The sequence below is a fragment of the Danio aesculapii genome, chromosome 21 (genome assembly GCF_903798145.1).
Source record: "Danio aesculapii chromosome 21, fDanAes4.1, whole genome shotgun sequence".
In the NCBI taxonomy this organism is placed as follows: domain Eukaryota; kingdom Metazoa; phylum Chordata; class Actinopteri; order Cypriniformes; family Danionidae; genus Danio; species Danio aesculapii.
Window position 1 is genome coordinate 11,424,468 of NC_079455.1, and position 20,340 is coordinate 11,444,807.

General features: G+C 36.9%; 1 protein-coding gene across 2 annotated transcripts in view; it reads left to right on the top strand.

The window, feature by feature from the left end:
* klf8 (Kruppel like factor 8) overlaps positions 1-20,340 on the top strand; it is a 71,500-nt gene that overhangs the window by 25,595 nt on the left and 25,565 nt on the right. The window contains exons 1-3 of one of the 2 annotated variants that reach the window (XM_056445722.1): positions 4,741-4,760; positions 5,295-5,399; positions 19,625-20,087. In XM_056445722.1, the coding sequence (XP_056301697.1) occupies positions 5,349-5,399; positions 19,625-20,087 (514 nt within the window). In that variant the 5' untranslated portion in view covers positions 4,741-4,760; positions 5,295-5,348. Of the gene's footprint in view, positions 1-4,740; positions 4,761-5,294; positions 5,400-19,624; positions 20,088-20,340 lie in introns of those variants that run through there. The other variant, XM_056445721.1, reaches the window with a different exon arrangement.

Consider the following 20,340-nt stretch of genomic DNA (forward strand, 5'->3'; position numbering starts at 1 on the left):
AGGTGGTTTGTGGTTGCCGAAGAGGCATTAGAAGCACAAAATGCCATAAATAATAGTAAGTCTTAAGTGACGAGTCCTGGGACACCTCAGTATCTGATGTCTCATCTGACATGTTTTAGCCAACTTAATAAATTTCAAACTTTATTAGTGTTTTTTTTAATTTAAAATATAAACTGTAAGATTAAACTAATTAATAATTAATTTGACAAACCTGTGCACTTGAATCTGTCATGACATCACACATCAAATGCAGGGTAGTAAATGATTATTTACTATTGTCTATAGGCTATTTTATTCATTTAAATTACATGGGCTATCTTAATATATGATTAATTACATTGCATTACAATAGTACACCACCCAAATATTTATGTACTTCCTTCTAAATCTCATTGTCAGTGCAGACTTTAGCTTATGGCCTACCATTCTGAAAGTGATTAGTGTAACCTGCATAGAAAAGCCTTGAATCTAAAACAACAGGACAAAAATATAGGATTACTAGGCCCCCATACACTTCTTTGTAAACATAAAGGCATTGTACAGCAATTTGCCATTTCTAAACAGAATTTGTTAGGGATGCACCAAAATTGAAATTCTGGGCTTGAAATGTGAAACCAAAAATTATTTATAAAAAATTATTAATAATTTAAAAATATATAATTTTGTAAAACTTTTTAAATTAAATTTAGCTTAAATACTGATTTTAGAAAACACAAACTAAAAAAATAAAAAATCATTAAAATATAGGAATATTAACTTAGATGAAGATATTTTTTTTATTTTAGTTGTAAATCAGTAGACACTGTTACATTCTCTTCTAGGCTTGACTGTGAGTGTGTAAATGTCAGTGTTTTGTCATGATGGGACAAGTAATCATGGATTTTCTACAATTCTGGACACTTCCAATTCTGGGGATTGTCTACAATTCCCTCAACATCGCTAGTTTCCATCATTCAGAGAAGGAACAAGGTCTAAAACTGGGGCATTTCTTACACTTTGGATTTGAGCAAGGGCTTTAATTACAGTGGTCAGAAAAACTAGCTACACAACAGTAGGGGAGGTGGAAAGGCCCTGCCTTCCCTCCCTGCTGCTTGGAAAATTTTCCCACAATGCTCAGATAATGACCCACACCTCCCTGCCCCCTGTTCACCCTCTCAACTACTCCTCCTAGGGGGGGTCCAGTCGGGCCTTGCAGTGGTATGGAGCATGAGCCACGTCTAATCTCAGGTTACACGATTGTGCAACATGCAGCTTTGAACACCCTTTCGTCCCTTCTGAGTTGAAGTCCTTCAGCTTCCTTCTCAGGGCCTCATGCATTATGAGTTTAACCCACTCTGGTCTTATCAAGTCCCATTGATTTTAGCCATCACACTCTTGAAGAGTCACAAATGGTAATGGTTTATAATGAGGTTCTGTTGACCTTAGGTCCAATGACATGCCTCAGTTGATGGTGAAGTTTGCAGAACTGGGATTTTAAACATGGAAAACCCCTGATAATTTTCAGGATGTTCCCATGAGATATAATGTGACATGGCACTAGGGCTTGTGCTGCTACGTTTTTCTCCAACAAATGAAACAGTCATTTATTCTGGAGTGGTTCCTTCCTTCCAGGTGTTGTTGCACACATTGGAGAGAATTAACCAAAGTTAAATTAAGTAAGAATAACCTCAGGTACCCTGTGTTGATGTGACAATTTACATTTGAAAGCAGTTTTTGGTCAAATTTTAGGAGCTTCCTATTGGGTATACTACACAAAACACATTACAGCATCAATGTTTAAGACCAAATGAAGTAAAAGGTGATGATGATTTAAAATGCCTATTTTGCATTTGTGTTCATTGTATTAGTTACTCCCTTGTTCACCCAACCACGCTTAAGCTCCTCCTTTTAAAATGCTAAGCACAATGACGATATTTGGATGTGGATAAGTCTTTGTGAAATTGTTCAAGGAAACCTATAGTTTCTAAATGTGAGTAGCAAGGTATAACTCTCTTTGGGGTTGGAGGGATGGACAGAAGGGCGTGTGTGGTGAACTATGCAGTCCCAGACGGCCACTCTACCCATGCTGCACTGGGGCGGGGACTGGTTGCCACGGGGGCTTGAGAGCGACCGAGTGAGAGAGAGAACGTCATGACCCAGATTGAGATGGTTCTCTTTTCCTCTTCCATTCTCCACCCCATTCACTTCCTCTCTTCTTTACATCTTTCCCATTCTTTCATTTTCTGCTTGATTCCCTGACTGTGCTATCCTCTTTACTTTGCGCTTTCCTTTCTCTAATCCTAGATGCTCCCTCTCACTGTAATGAGAGCCCCCTCCTCTCTCCATAACTTCCTGCTGAGGCATAGAGGGACTGGGGTCACACCCACCCCACCCTCTTTTATTCCAGGAACTACTAACAGCACATGCTCCCAGGGGAGCATTTACACTCACAAATACACATACATACTCTGGTAATGCTTTCTCACCGATATACATCATCCATATCTCTCTACAGGATTTGCCAGTGGTAGTGTACTACTTCCATTCATTGAAGTGCTCAAATTCTTCCATCTTGTTGAAGGCATGTCTGCAAAAATTGCAAATCGGGTCAACAACCCATGTTCTTGCAAACTCCACATAAAAAGGCCTCTTATGCTGTGTTCACACCAGACGGATGAAGCATCTAGCACTAGTGATTTACATGTTAAGTCAATAATATAGGAATAGGCATCCTGTGGCGCGATACTTGTGAATGAGACTGTGCAAATGAACTTCAGCATACATTCATGCCGCATTAACCAATCAGGAACTGTCTCTTGTAGGGGCGTGATAATGACGTAGTGCCTGTTGTTGGTGTCCCGAGAGGAAATCCTCTTTCCAACACCGGACAAGAGTTCCTCAAACTGGGCATGGCCCAGTCGGAAGCACAGCTGATAGCCTCCATCATCCAGGTATAGTTTCTGGAGGAGCTGAAGAACTCACAGAGCTGGTTGCACGTCTGTAAGGATTTAGTGGACTCAGACACCGCGCCGAACAAATATACACTGTTTTTAGCATTCCTAAAGCACATAAACACAGCTGTTCTCTAAATAAAATCTGTTAGCCATGTAGCGACAAAGCTACAGTCACCAGGCAGACAGAAGCCCAGCCCATGACGCAAATCCGTGTCTATTGTAAAGTGGATTTGACACATGAATGAAATTAATTTGATGCCCAAATGAAGTAAGTAAACTCAAAATATCTACGCGTGTATTTACACACGAATAGCGCGATTCTATTTGCACGTTTTGCGTCTGGTGTGAACACAGCATTAGTCAAGCCAGGACTGTGCTAACCTTGTACTCTGAACCAACAGGTGGCAATAAAAGCCTTTTATGCTGGGTTCAAATCAAACACAGAATTAAGTATTTATGTGTGAGTATGTTACATACGGAATCAATGCAATTGAGTAAAAGGTAGAATTATCACTGGATGCATGAAATTTGCCTCAATCGCAGCTATCGTGTTTGGTGTGAATTCAGTATTAAAATAACACTGTTGGCCAATTAGAAAAAGAATACAGTGCACATGCAGATAGGCATGGGACGATAACCGTTTTCAAGGTATACAGCGGTTTGGAAAAGTCAAGGTTTTAAAACCTCCAAAATTTTCTGCTATTCCATTCCTAAGGTATGTGTAAGATTTTATTTATTTATTTTTTTTAAGACAGCAGTATTTCCAGCAGAAAAGATCTCCAAAGATGCCGTTTTAAATTGTAAAGAAATCTGTTCTTGAAACAAATGAAGACAGCAGAAGTCAATGATTTATTTGAGTTATTCAGCCTGACGTGTTTACAGTCCCAATATATTGTAAATGTTTCACAAAATAAAATATTTTGTGTTCAAAAGAGAAAAAAGTTTTTTTTTTTACCCTTGCAGTTAAAAAGAATATATTTTCGAGCATTAATCACAATACCGTGATATTTTTATCCAAGGTTATAATACCGTCAAAATCTTATACCAGCCCATGCCTACATGCAGACATGTAACCAGAGTTTTTGAAAATCTTTACCCTGGCTAGAATTTACAGAAGGTTTAGGTTTCAGTCACTTGATATTGCATTTTCGAGTAGACGAACGCTTTTGAAAATACTTGTGTTCGTGAGGACAGGGCCAAAGACTTAAAAACACTTAAAAACACTTGCCGCTGATTTGGGGTTGACCTAAAATTCATCTTACATTTCCAATTAAAGTTACTGCCTTTTTTGAGTACCAGAGTCACGTGCTGGGTGCTTTTTAAAGCCTATTTGCAAACTTCCTGCCCTCATTGAGTGTGTATAAAGCATTTTGTCACACTGTTGTTTACCAGACAACTTTAGTTTTAAAAGCAATGCATATATGTTTTTTCACAGTCCATGTGTTTGCTGTGTGTCCATGCCAGGTTGGGAGGAGGGGCACATTAAGGGCAGCCACACCCCAGCTTATTATGGGGCCACACCTCTTTGTGGAATCTATTGCTGCTGGGTCACATGACCCCCACTCCCACCCCCATGCATAAGCATTACCACAGTTCTCCCTCTCTTTCACTCTACTAATACTGCTGCTCTACTCTGTGAGACTGGCCTTTTTCTCTTGCTATTTGGTCTGGGTGTGACTCTGCTCGGCTCAAAGAGGGAGGGAGCGCAGGATTGCTGACTACTCCTCCCTGCTGGTTCATTTGCTCTTTCTTTTCACGTCTTTCTCTAGCTGGTCAGTCTTTAGAACCACCATTCCACTCTAATATTCTACATCTTAGTTTGTAAAGGTATCTAGTCTTTGTAGCTAAAATATCTTGAGTATAGATTTGTCCAGGCATTTCTTTTCGCCTTTTTCTTCCTTGATATCTTTCCATTTCTGTGGTTCTCCCCCAACTTAAAACAACCCCTCACATTTGATTGACCTATACTTGATTTCCACTCATCATCTCTTTTGTTCCCTTATATTTCTTTCTACTCCTCGCCAACTAACTTGAGCTTAAGAGCGACTATCTTCTCACTCTTCACACATCAGTCTGGTGAGGCTCATTAACTCTCTTTCTCTCTCTCTCTCTCTCGCTCTCTCTGTCTCTCTCTCTCTCTCTCTCTCTCTCTGGAAGTAAACTTCATAAAATGAATTCATGGTAACTTTTCTTTCTTGTGCTATTAAATTTATCTTAGAACTTAGGTCACTTTTTTCAGGCGAATTGTAGATTTCACAAATCCGTTCATGTGGTTCTTACTGCTAGCTCCAAAGACTGTTGGTAAAACTAAATCTTGATGCTCTGATTAGCTTTTAAGTGTTCTCTTTTTCTTCTTTGCAGTGTCAGACGAGTCCGAAGAAATCCGCTGCAGCCACCTCTGAGCCTGTTGAGGAGATGCCATCCATACAAATCAAGCCGGAGCCAGAGGAGGTGGAGTGTATGGTGGTGAGTGAGCTGTTGTAATGTGATGTATATGTGTGTGCGGGGGCTGAACTTCATAGTGAGGTTGAGAGTATGTCTAGAGTTATTGGAAAGGGGTGTGGTTGTGGTGTCACCAGAATGAAGTCAGTGGTCCTCAGGGTTCCTCTAGGCTGGGGGAACTTGGATAACCTCTCTAGATAAGGCCACATGTCTAAATATTTGGACAGGTTTCTTTGTACAATGCAACAAATATCAGTGTTGCTATATGATTTTTTGGATTATTTGATGTGATACCGTCGATAGTTAAAATCGCAATGAAATATGTTTAAGTGGGCTCAATGATTAGTGCGATACAAAGGGATCAACTGTAAATTTTTCTTTACGCGATCTTTGTTTTCCTATCCTCAGTCATCAGCTATGTTTCCATCCAAAGATGTGAATTAAGCTTAAGTGCAAAACTGGAATATTGCATAAAGCATTTGTGAATTAATACAGTTTCTATCTAGTGAGTCAAAGAGAAGAAAATCACCACATTCTGATAAACTGGTGCCAAATATTAAAAAGTAAAATGCAGTTTACTTTGTTAGGAGAAGCAACTGTGGGCCTTTTCCTAATATAATAAATTACTTGCGCTTTAAAAGACAAAGATAAAATGCAAACAATGCTTGGTGGCTTTTGGAGGTATGAAACCACTCATTGGGAACAATTATTGGTAAAAGGCGAGGTAGAGGTTTAATTGGGATAGAGTAAATGTTCTAGTAACATAAACAGTGTGAACAAAGCACAACATTCAATTACGTTTAAAGATAACTATTATTGCCGTTCATAGATGTATTTTACAAGTACTTATAGGCATTTGAATGTCTAAAAAACTAAAATAAATGTTATTTGTTTTAAAACCTTACCTACCTTAGCACAAGCAAGAATTGAATTTAGCAGTTGATGACGTGCGTTTTGAATGTTCCTAGTCTGATCACACCAGTTTGATTGTACACGTTAAGGGTTAATGGCGTCCTGTTGCACACATTTTTTGTTATCACATGAAACGAAAAACAAAATCACATGACTTTTTTATTTGCATGCTGGAATTTATTTGGTTAGTGTGTTTCCATTTTAGTTTATGCACATTTTTTTATCTTATCGAATGAAAACGTTTTGCTTCTCATTTGTGCGCATGTTTTTTAAAGCTAATTTGAAAAATTTTGCACGTATTGACATTTCCATCATGAATTTTTAGGCATTATTCCAAAACTAACATAAAATAAGTGGAAACTTTGCAAGCCCATGTAACTTAATTTTATGTGAAGTCAACCAATTAAGTGTATTTTGTGAAGAACAACTGTCTTGTTTAGACATTCATTAATTAATTTTCCTTCGGCTTAGTCTCTTTATTCATTAGAGGTCACCACAGCAGAATAAACCGCCAAATTATCCAGCATGTGTTTTACACAGAGAATGCCCTTCTGGCTGCAACCCAGTTCTGGGAAACACCCAAACATGCTAACATTCACACACATAAACTACGGCCAATCTAATTTATTCAATTTACTTATAGCTCATGTCTTTGGACTGTGGGGGAAATTGGAGCACCCGGTGGAAATCACGCCATCATGGGGCAAACATGCAAACTCCATACAGAAATGCCAAATGACCCAGCCGGGACTCGAACAAGCGATCTTTTTGCTGTGAGGCGACAGTGCTAACCACTGAGGCACCATGCCACTACTGTTTAGACAGCTATTTAAAATAAATAGACATTCCCACTTATCACGCTTCCAACTCAAAAGACTTTTCTCTTTACTAAATATACAAGAGAACACAATAAAAAAGAAGCATGAACACAGGCTATTCCACCTTCTGGAAGGTATCTGAACGTTTTGCCTTCGACATTGTGCCTCCCTTTCACTTTGTGTTGGTTTCCTTTTGTACCTTTTCGTTTCTGTCCTTCTATCTCTCTTTCCAAGTCTCGCCAAGGCCCTAATAGGATATATATCGAGGGAGGCTTCCGTTCTGCTGTAGTCATGGTAACGAGGCTCTGGCGGGAGTTGGAACGACTGTGATGTAGCCTCCCCACACCCCTCCGCCTGAACACACACATACACTGACACACTACCCCACCCCCTCACAACACTCCCACTCCCTCACAATACACTCCTTAAGCCATAAGAGACCGCATACCTGCAGGGGTACACACATGCCCACATCCACATGCCCAATACATGCCCAACATGCACTCAGGGAGCTAACAGGACCATTTGTACACAAAAATGTGATGCTCACCCTTTTGTCCTCTTTCCACACATACACACACGGCCTTCTCTGTTTCTAATGTGCTTTTACCCAGCCAGTGCCACATAAAGACCTGTGTTTATTAAAGAACTGCTTTTAGTTGAGATCTGTAAACAGATCGTGGACAGCTGCCATTCTCATTCAAGTATTTAATCTTCGGAAAAAGTACCTTGGAATTGCCGTTAAGATCTGTTGTCGATTTTACCTGTGCAATCTGATACATCAGGCGGTTGTGAGAAGGAAGTTGCGGGTATGTGGTTGCCAGGTAATTCAAATACACATCACTGTTTGTTTATTGAGTGGGTCTTCATGGACAGCGTGGCATTGTAACCTGGTAGGATGGAGAGGCCCTGGACGGGGTAGCTAGCAAATTGTTTGTGGGAGAGGCTACATGACACTCCCTTTCAAATGCTGGGCAAGGCTGCAAATTCAGACGCTAATATCACCCTCAGCTGCTGTTTCCTCCACTCCTATATTTTATCAACTGTATCTGCACACCACACCCAGCAAAATCCTAAGCGACTCGCCTTTATAAACAACATACAATGCTGAGCTGCAGCAGGCTTTTAGAAGCCCTTGAGTTTGATATTTTGAGTGATGAATGAATCAAGCCTGCGAATTTACATCGAATAGACGTGGCTGGGATGAAAGAAGCCAGTGGAGCTGGTCTGCCTATGAACCTAGGGCAGTGTACTGGAAAAGCTGATGTTTTTGTCAGTAATCTTCTTCTTGTGTAGGTGTGTAACAATAATTCTTGTCTGTATTGAATGATAACGATACATATTTCGATATAAGTTTTTAATTCTCCCACTTTTTAAAGAGCGTCCCAACCATGACTGAAGGCGGAGACTGCTGGCAGGACAGTGAATCGAGCACACTAAACAAAACTGAGTGGCGCAGCATGACCCTTTTTCGGCCGATAATTTTCAGTGGTTAAAAATTTGATGAATCTCTAATATCAACACAATTATAGATTCATGATGTTGCACATTTCTGATTTGTGATTGGCACTTAGGATCAGTTTCGAGTAAAAAAATGTCCAAAGCTTATAATCGTCATCAATATAATCGATATATCGTTTATCAGCTCTACCGTAATATCAAGATATTGTGAAAATAACAATGCGCCGATGTGTATTGCTAATGTACACTGTAAAAAATGGCCATGATTTCAACGGTAAAAAACTGTAAAAATGCTACAGTACAAATCCGTAACCTGGTTAACTGCATGTTTCCTTAGTATGTACGGCGAATAACTGTAAATTTACTTTCCCAGAATTACCTGTATGGCACATCACTTTTTATGCTTTTTGTTGACATTACTATGGATTTTTTTTGTTGTTTCCCCATCAGTTATGTACATTAGAGATTTATGTTACATCTAATGTTGATAAACAATGTTTATTTCATGACTTTGATTTTATGCGTGTTACCATACTGGTGTTTAGTAGCTGTGTGAATGACATTGAGCACCTTCTGTATATTGATCCACTGTTCTGCTTGTGGGAAAAGTTGATTGTGATGAGCATTGGTAACCTCCTCATCACCACCTGCATATGGGTGTGTTAATGTGTCTAACTGTGTAACAAAAGTTGTGTAGATGTTGGTAATTCAAAATACAGACATATTACCTCCATAAATTATTAAAATATGGTAGTTTACCTTAAAAATGAGAAATTTTAATTTTAATTTTTTTTCAGTTTTGTACCGGATTTTTAACTGTAAAGTACTGGCAACCACAGCTGCCATTTTATTGTCATAAATTTTACGAATTTATTTTTTACAGTGTAAACAAAATGATTTGTAATATTAAGATTTTTTCCCCAAGAGTCAGCTTACTGAATTTATAAAGTATAATTCACCCAAATTTTACACATTAGATTTAATCAAAAAATAAGAGGAGATTGCACTAATTTAGTTTTTCTTTCTTTTGGACTTGCCATCAAGGACCACAATAGAAATGAGTTTCATCACCTTAGAATTATAAGGTTCTATCTAAAATTGCGTTATTGACATATTCTTATTGAATGACATCTTATTTACATTATGGGATGTTTTTTATAAGTTGTTTACATTTTAAGGCTTTTTATTCAAAAAACAAATGTTACACATACTGTTTGCTATGAAATGCAAAAACTTTGAAGCTCAATATCTCAAAATCATTCAGAACGTAGATAGAACCTTATAATTTCAAGGTGACTGTTTTGTTTTTAAAACGTTATTGGGTACATACTTGACAAATAGGGTGTACAGTGGTCCCATACTCAGCTTTACCTGAGATCTTCTTAGAAACACAGCACAAACCAGTTATATTTCCATCTGTTTTAAGCTATGAATATTTGGATCAGATTTTAATGGAACGAAACCGAGATATGATCACAAACTGTATATTGTGGGCACTTGCGATCCATATACTGCACCTGCACCTGTTTTTCAGTCATTTAAAACCCCCATGTCCCTGTCAGAGCATCAATTCGGCTATGTTTACATCTATCTTTTGGTAATTCCTCAGCGATTTAGTCATTAGTGACAGCTTTATATCTCGTAAGTGTCTGCCTTTATATTTTATTTGGTGTTGTTTTTTGCTTTGATTAATATTTTCTGGTAGGGAAAATTTATTCGTTCACTTCTGCTTTTTATACTTTACATTTTAATTTATACTTTAATTGCACTTAACCTGTAAATTAGAATTGAAACTGTATAAAAAGCATACAAAGCATACAGACAGCTCTGTTATGTATCATAGATTGTTATCTATGATGCCATTCAGCACAAATTCATACATTTCTCCTTTCTAGTCATTCTTTCACTGAATGAATTCTGCAGAAGCACAGCCCAGCCATGTCTTGCATTGGTCAGTGATGATATATCTTATTGCACAACAATTATCAGTTGTTGTTTTTTGTATTAAAAAGATAAATTACTCAACCCATGACTTGGCGATTCTCCTAATGGTGTGACGACAATTGAAAACTGTCAGCTAATGATTACTATGCGAGTTATTCTTCTTATAACAGAGAGTTGTGCATGCTGCTTATTTATTATTGTGTTTTTAACCATATGTTTAAGAAATAACAACAATAATACTAATATTCAACTTTTTTTATAGCATAAAATATCAACATAATACTGTGAGTTCAGTATCGAGATGGGTATGGTGACTTGAGTGTATTGTTACACTTCTATTCTTGGGTCAGTTTAGATTGCAGACTGGATTGATGTAACAAAATTGGCACTTATGTATGTTCCTGATGTAATCTGACAGACGTCGTACTGCTTAAGGTCTTTACAGTAGCAAGTACCAAATATTCGTTTTCAGCTTAATGAGCAGATCTCCACATAACCAGACTTATGTTTATAGCTGTAGGGATGTTAAGAATACCAGTACATGCAGGCTGCAAGTCATTGTTTGAATTTCTCAGTACCCATCCATCCATTTTCAAACTAATTGTCCAAATCATAGGTCACAGGGATGGTCATCATTTACTCAACCTTCACTTATCACAAACCTGTTTGACTTTATTTTTTTCTGTTGAACACAAAATAAGATATTTAAGACTAGGACTGTACAATATATGTTTTAGGCATTGCAATGTGCACATCCGCAATAGTCACATCGCAAGAATTGCAATGTTGAGTCTGAATTATAGTTGACCAGGAGCCACAGATCACATGTGATTTGTAGAGTCACTGCTAAGTTTAACCATGACAAAGTGAAAAGTGTTTTTAAGACTTGTGACTAATCATTTTAAGAGAGTTTAAAACGTTTAGGTACAAAATATTACAACGTTTAGAGGTGTAACAGATGAATCGTTTTAATTGCTTAAATGATTTATGCAAAAAGAAAAAAAATTCTCACTTGGAATTTTTGTCTTGTTTCTTTTCCAACCATGTACAATTCAAAATGAAAATAAAATCTCTTAATCTTTAATATTTACTACTTAACCCACTGGCTAATAATTTTGCTTATTTTAAGGAAAAATATTTTGAAGGTGAAAACAAAACAATATTTTTACTTAAGCTAAGGAATTTGAGATATTTGGACTAGAAACTAGGGTTGCTTTATGAGAAAAATCTATATTTTTTGTTCTGCGATATATATTGCGATATAAGAACAATTTCACTAGATGACTTTAATATCTCTGGAAAGAATTCATAATTTTAGATTGGGATGATTTTGTAAAATAATTCATCTGCAGAAATGTAATTGTCAATCTACAGTTATAGATAAATTCAATAACGAAAAAGATACAAATAAAACAAACTGTGTTTTATTGTTTTCCATGGAGTCTTTTTTTCCCCCTTTTGAATTTATCTTCAATGCCGCCTACCCCAGACATGCTCAATAATGTTCATGTCTGGTGACTGGGCTGGCCAATCCCGAAGCACATTGACCTTCTTTTAGAAACTTTGATGTGGAGGCTGAAGTATACACACTAGTTAGTAAATAGTGTATTGCACTAAAATAATACTGTCTTCATTGCATTTACAGTTCAATAAAATTAATAATTTTTAAAGTTACAAATGGTACAGTTTCTTAGGCTTGAATACTTTTAAATTCCACACAATCACAAAAAAACCCTTAAAAAACACTTGCAAAACGATCAATTATAATCCAGACTCAACATTATTATATTGTGCAGCCCTACTAGAAACAAGAGTAAACAAAGTAAGAAAAAGCATTATTTGCATTGTGATTGCTCAATTTCTGCACCTGAATACTGTTACTCCCCAGAAAACCATCAAATAGAGCTATTCAAACCATCTTGTGAAATGTATTCATATTGCAATATTTATCAAAAAATCCTAGTCATAATTTAGACAAATGTTGGAAACCTGTATCCACTGACTTCTATAGTATGTGTTTTCCATACTATGGAAATCAATGTTACATGTTTTTAACATTTTTCAGATGATCTTGTTTTGCGTTCAACAGAAAAGGGAAACTTATAAAGGTATGGAACAACTTTAGGGTGAGTAAATGAACAGTTTGTTTTTACTGTTGGGTAAACTATACCTTTAAGTCACAGAATTGTGTCAATCTGTATATTAATGTTTGACAAAGTGTTTAATAGCATGTTCGACGGGGTGTGGTATCAAGAATCTTTAAAAAAAGTCTCTAGTACATACAGGAGATCAACCCTGTTCGGTGGTGCAGCATTATTTTTACTCAGCAATTACTAAGCATAGTGCAGCACAGTCATCCTTTATTAAAACAGTGAATTTCAGTAACAGAGGCTGTTTTTCACATTGTTAAATTTTAATCCAGAATGCATATTTCTTTACCAGTCAAGATGAATCTTTTGTTATTGATTATTAAACCTAATTTGTAACGAAGCTTTTTCATCTCTCGGTTTTGTGGTGGCATGCAAACTTGGTGAACTCACTTGGGAATATTATTAATGGTCAATTTCCCCATTAATGGCCATCGGTAAGGTCAGTGGAGAGTCATAGCGCTGTCAGACCATCATTCCTAACAATGTTAAACGGAAGGATTTTCGCCGGATACTCTTAACAGTTCAGCCTCTCTCTCTCGCTCGCTCAATTTGTTCTGCATTTCTACACTGTGAGAAACAGGGAGGAGTTCTCTCTGTGCTGCCAACCTTTAGCATCAGTAGTTCCTTATTCTGTCTGAACTCATATGCTTATCTCTGGACTTCTTGGTTCATTTTGAATCTTTTGTTTTTCTTCACTTATTAACCCTTTTGTGCTGTTGGGGATGTTTTCATCCACTTTAGGGTGATTTTGAGGCTAAATTTGGCCAAAATTATCTCTGTGTTTTAGCACCTGGAATCATTTTCGGTGACAAATCTTATTTTGACACATATTTTGGGAAAATGCTCTGAAAATTAAAAAAAAAAAAAAAAAAATTCTACAATACAATTTGGGCAAATTGACTACCCTTTTGTTATGTTGGTGTTATTTTGCCCCATGATTAACTTCCATTATAATGAGAGAGAGAGAGAGAGAGAGAGAGAGAAAGAGAAAGAGAAAGAGAGAGAGAGAGAGAGAGAGAGAGAGAGAGAGAGAGAGAGAGAGAGAGAGAGAGAGAGAGAGAGATTTGCACACTGATATTTATATGTCTGAGAAAATCACAATAAGCAGCTCAGCTCTCAGAACATAGTCAGTGTATTTATGCACACATGCTACAATCTGCTGTTGTACTCTATAGAACTCCATACAAAAGCCAGAAACATTTTTTGCACAGGCCTATCTAAAGGGTTAATGGTGCCAAATGAACAGTAAAAATTACACATTTTAAATTCTATATAGAAATAAATAATTAACTTTATATTTATAAACATGACTTTAAATAACAGATAATTGCAATGTCACAGGACTTACCTTGAGTTTTCAAAATCGTGATCATTTTAATACTTCAGTATATTTAGAAAAATGTACCCACATCAGAAATTTACAGGATGCATTCGAAAGTGTGTAGCTTATGGGCATTTTTTTGGTTTGTAGTGAGCTTTGTTGATTGAAAATGATTTTATTTTATTGTATTTCTTTTTTTTGTGGCACGCCATTCCACACTGTACCATATTGTAGGCATGGCATAACCTTTTGGTTGACACATTAAAGTAGAACAAGCGGTTAAGTCTGTATTTGGCTCTACTACTCATAATTGTAACATAGTATTGCTTTGAGAGGATAAATAATTGAAAAATAGCAGTAATTATATAATACTGTTTCTAGAAAGATGCAGCAAACTGTCAATTTTAGCTGATAAATATAATTGAGAACTATTATGATGAGTAGTTGACAAATAGGCAGTAAAAATCCTTTTTTTTTGTAAAACTATTTTTGAAGAAATATAGATATACTTAAGTCCTTTTAATCTGATGTTTGAGAAAATATAAGGGATCACCCACTTTTATCAATTCTTTCAAAGTTTTTAAAAAACATTTTTACTGATTTGTACCTTAATGTCCTATGGACAGACTATGCCAAAAACACAATTCTTAATAAAATACAGATACCATGAAAGCGGTTTAGCGTCATTGTTGTACACTTGTTTTTATATTGTTCTATTTATTTTATATCAAATTATAATTACAAAATTTTTCTCCATGACTTGTCAAACTTGATGGACATTTTCAATAAATACGAGTGTCACAACAATGGACAACAAAACTTATTTTTGTAACTGTTGCAAAAAAGTTAAATAGGTAAAAGATAATGAGACAAAACAATTAACGGGTGCACATCATAGGCTTCACAGGGGGCTTCAGTCACATTTCTAGATTGTCCAACTAGTTTAAGTTTTCAGTGAAATTTCTTGATTTAAAATTAGCATACGGTACCTGACAAAAAAAGTCTTGTCGTCGATCCCAGTTGTAAGAACAACAAATAATAACGACTTCTAGTTAATCATTTGGAAAAGGTAGATTTTTCCAATGAATCATCTGTTGAACTGAATCCCAATCATCACAAATACTGCAGAAGACCTATTGAAACCCGCATGGACCCCCAAAATTCTCATAGAAATCAGTTTGGTGAAGGAAAAATCATGGTTTGGGGTTACATTCAGTATGGGGTCGTGCGAGAGATCTGCAGAGTGGATAGCAACATCAACAGCCTGAGGTATCAAGACATTTGTGCTGCCCATTACATTACAAACCACAGGAGAGGGTAACTTCTTCAGCAGGTTAAAGCTCTTCTCATACTTCAGCCTCCACATCAAAGTTCCTGAAAGCAAAGAAGGTCAAGGTGCTCCAAGATTGGCCAGTGCGGTCACCAGACATGAACATTATTGAGCAAGACTGGGGTAAGATGGAGGAGGCATTGAAGATGAATCCAAAGAATCTTGATGAACTCTGGGAGTCCTGTGAGAACACTTTTTTTGCCATTCCAGACGACTTTATTAATAAGTTATTTGAGTCATTGCAGAGATGTATGGATGCAGTCGTCCAAGCTCATGGGAGTCATACACAATATTTATTCTTTTTTTAATTCCACTGCTCCATGACTTTATATTCTATACTGTACGTTATTTCTGTTAAGTTTTGTCTAAGCAAGGTCAGACCTTACTGTCCTAATTAAATAATTCAAAATCAAGGCATGATCATATTTTATTTTGGTAAATAAGAATAATATAGAGGTCTTTGCCTTTCATATAAGCCACTTCTGATACCAAATGATCACTAGAAGTCAAGTTATTATTTGTTGTTCCTAAGACTTGGATTAGCGACAAGACTTTTGTCAGGTAGTAGTGTCACCCCAGATAATATGGTTTTCTGTGACATAATGCGTCAATTTCCTATATGAATGGGATGGATATGATTTACTAAAAGAACCAGTTGTAAAAATTAGTCCTCTGGTATTTATTAATGATTTTACAATTTTTTTTTCATTTATAAGAGCTGTAATTTATTAAACTAATTTTGAGACAGTCAAACCATGGGACAGTTTTGAGATTTGACTCAAGAATTAAAAAAAATGAGCAAAGCAGTTTATATAACAAGAGCTCCATGGAAGACAACGAAATGTTTAACCATTTACTTAATTTTTAATGATGATGATACTAATTAAATTCATAATTTGTCAGGTGTGACATTGAAAATACATTAACACATCAACAAATCTAAATGTTGTCATAAAAACAGCCAAATCAAACACAACTGGTTTTGATAAGGAGAGCCACAAGGCTTCCTGTTGCAACACTCGCTCTCTCCACCACAAGTCGTTTCCTACAACTAATAGATATTGAGCACACTCAATTAACATCCCACACAGCATGCTAGCGATAATTGGGTCACTTATTGATGTCGTCCTTCCGACTCTGGCACTACATCTTTACGTGCTTTTCTTCAGGTTTGAGCAGTGGAAAACAACTTAAGACTGCAAGAAAGGCGGAGCAGCTGAAGGGTGGGGATGCAGAGAGAATGAGGTGGCAGGGTGGAGAACCATAGAGAGCCAAAGCGAGAGGTGGGCGGGATCGAGAGAGAGAGAAAATGAGTCAGCTGATATACCTCCCAGTTTCCATGACAACCGGAGGCCTTTCCCACCCACTCTCCCCTTATTCTGTGTGTGTTTGGCTCCCACCCCGGCCCACTCGCTCTGGTTTTCTCTCAGCCGTTTCCTTTAGTTACACAACCTCTGTCTGTACCTGTCTTTAGTTTTTCTTTCTTTTTGTTTTGTTGCTTGTTAGACGTCATGACAATTTGTTGTTATGTGATTTTTGACATTTAAGTCCTTATCATTTTGTGTGAATGCTTCAAAGTTAAAGACTGCATTACATTTCAATGAATTGACAAGAAATCTAATGATTTAAGAGAGATGTAACTGTTTAGTAGTGTTTCTGCTAATACTTATGTTGGAGTATTGAAAAAGTCTTGTAGTTTGTAGGTAATTTTGAGTAGGCTTTGAGTAAATTTGTTGTTAAAGATGTTGACGAAACCCTCACAAAAGATGTAAAGGTAGTTTTAATTCAAACGCTGCAAATGTTTGAATATTTTGCAACTAAATGCTTTAAACTGGCTTGGAATGTTTAGGGGGGTAGTTCACTCAAAAATGAAAATTTAGCTAATTTATTCTACCTCATGTGGTTTTAAAACTGAGGTTTTCTTTCCTTGTTTTTTCCTTGTTTTTTTTGGTTGTTTGCTTCCTTTGTTTTTTGTTGGTTCTTTCTTTCTTTTATTGGTTCTTTTTGTTTATTCATTCTTTCTTTTGTTGGTACATTCTTTCTTTCATTGGTTCTTTTTTTCTTTCATTGGTTCTTTCTTTTGTTGTTTTTTTCTTTTACTGGTTCTTTTAGTTAGTTTTTTTTTCTTTTGTTGGTTCTTTCTTTCTTTCTTTCTTTCTTTCTTTCTTTCTTTCTTTCTTTCTTTCTTTCTTTCTTTCTTTCTTTCTTTCTTTCTTTCTTTCTTTCTGTGGTTCTTTCTTTTGTTGGTTCTTTCTTTCTTATATTGGTTCTTTTTTGTTGGTTTTTTCTTTTACTGGTTCTTTTTGTTAGTTCTTTCTTTCTTTTGTTGGTTCTTTCTTTCTTTTGTTGGTTCTTTCTTTCATTGGTTCTTTCTTTTGTTGGTTTTTTCTTTTACTGGTTCTTTTTGTTAGTTCTTTCCCTCTTTTGTTGGTACTTTCTTTCATTGGTTATGTTTGTTGGTTCTTTCTTTCTTTCATTGGTTCTATTTGTTGGTTCTTTTGTTGGTTTCTTTTGTTGGTTGTTTTTTTTCATTGGTTCTTTATTTTGTTGGTTCCATTTGCTGGTTCTTTCTTTCTTTCTTTCTTTCTTTCTTTCTTTCTTCTTTCTTTCTTTCTTTCTTTCTTTCTTTTTCTTTCTTTCTTTCTTTCTTTCTTTCTTTCTTTCTTTCTTTCTTTCTTTTTTCTTTTTTTCTTTCTTTCTTTTTTTCTTTTTTTCTTTCTTTCTTTCTTTCTTTCTTTCTTTCTTTCTTTCTTTCTTTCTTTCTTTCTTTCTTTCTTTCTTTCTTTCTTTCTTTCTTTCTTTCTTTCTTTCTTTCTTTCTGTCTAGCACCCGACTTCCATAGTAAGAAAAAATACAATGTAAGTCAATAGGTGCCAGCCATCAGCATTTCTAAAATTATCTTCTTTTGTAGGTATTACTTTTATTGATGTTCTCAAAGAGGTTTTTCACTTTTTTGGGGTGAACTGTTGCATGCAGTTAGGTGAACGGAATGTATGAGTGACGTGTGTGCGGTGAATGCACAGAATTCACCTTAATCGCGTCTATTGCACAAATTTAAAATAGCTCAAGCCAAAAATTTGCGTAAGTAATCGGGTGATCAAGCCATGAGGTTCTTTGTGTCTGATGAGGACCCAGTATTAAAAATGCATGCAAATGAGCTAATGCATGTTTTCATTTTATAATTGTTAAATTTTGCAATTAATCCACAAATTAATCCTGTCCCTGGTCAAAATGATCCTTACTTTACATCGTGACTATTGCAGATGTGCACATCATAATGTTGCTGTGCAACATCTTACCTTTCGTAGCTACATAGAATCACAACATCCTTGCATAAGGGCTGTGGTCCTTTTGACTTGCAACTCAGAAGGCTTGAGATGCTCTTTGGTAGCGCAGATGCTTAAGACAGTTCTGGAGGTAATAATACTGTTATAATATACTGGTAATAATACTGTAGTAATACTAATAAAACTCCCTTTGATGACTGATTTTGTCTAAGGGATTTTAGAAAGACCAAAACAACATTTCATATGTTTTACTATGTGATCGGTCTGCTGGTTTGTTAATACTGTCCTATTGTCCCCATTTTTATTATCATTATTTGTTCAAACAATATCACATAAGTTTTTTTAATGCGCATGCTGGAAAATCTGGAAAATTCTATGCTAGTTTATGTGCATTTTCTTTTATCGGGTAAAAAGTTTATCCTACTCACTTTTTTTCATTCATTTTTTTATGCGCATTTTCAAAATGTATGTGCATCTTGCCGTTTCCAGTAAGCAGTTTTTATGCGCATATCCAAAATGTGCATAAAAAGATATAGATGAAAACATGGCTAATGGTTACCGGTTTCCAGCTTTCTTCAAAATAAATTGTCTTTAGCGTTCAACAAAATATCATCTTTCAGATCTGATTTAAGTAAAATGTTTTGGTTGAACTATCCCTATAAGTCTCAGTACTGGGGGAATTCAGTGGGTGTAGCTTACAAACACACACACAAAAACACACACACTCACTCTGTGTTGAGCATGTGTGTGTATAATTGTGTGTGACTGGGCTTGGCTGTGTTGAGCTGGAATCACGCCAGGTCCAGGCCTTCTCCTCTGCAGAGTGGAGGCCCGATCTGGCCAGCCATTGTTCCTGTGTTTTTGTGGAGCTGCCGCACAGCTGAGCGAGAGCGCTCCATACCCTCCCTTTCCTTTCTGTCCTTCCTAATCTCCTTCCTCGCCTCGTTTGCTCATCCACAGTCCTTCCTTATCTCCCTCATAGCCACTTTTTCTTCTCAGTTCTCTTCTATTTTTGTGTCTCCACAGAAACAAGAGCCGCTAGACGATTGCCCTGAGCCCACAGACCTCAAAATCAAGTCCTCGCCTCCACCGCTCTGTATCATCAGCACCCAACACGTTGATGCCGACCAGACTGAACCGGTGGACCTTTCACTCAACAAGCCCCGTCCATCGCTTCCTATAGCCACCGCGACCTCCATCCCTGCAAACCTGCCTCCCCAAAACATCACGGCGAGCGCCACCATCCCAGCGGTGCTGTCGCAGGGCTCTATATTGGCGTCCACGCAAGGGGTTGGGGGTCAGCAGATCCTGCACGTCATCCACACCATACCCTCTGTCAACATGCCCAGTAAACTAGGCCAGCTGCAAACCATCCCTGTGGTTGTGCAGTCTTTACCGGTGGTCTACACAACCGTTCCCACAGACGGCATGGCCACCGCTGCCATCACCGTCCCACTCATCGGGAGCGACGGCCGGTCAGAGGGATCAGGTGAGATGGATGCGACTAATTGCCCTAGTTAGTCTCACTTTATCATGCTGTTCCAAAAATGAAAATTACCACACCATTTACTCTCCCTCATGTGGTTTTAAACCTTTAGGAGTTTCGTTCTTCTGTTGAACACAAAAGAAGATGTTTTCAAAAGTGCTGGTTGATGATACCCATTAACTTGACTGTACGATATTAGAAAAATCTGACATTGCGATATTTTGTTTTTCTGCAAAATACAGTTGAAGACAGAATT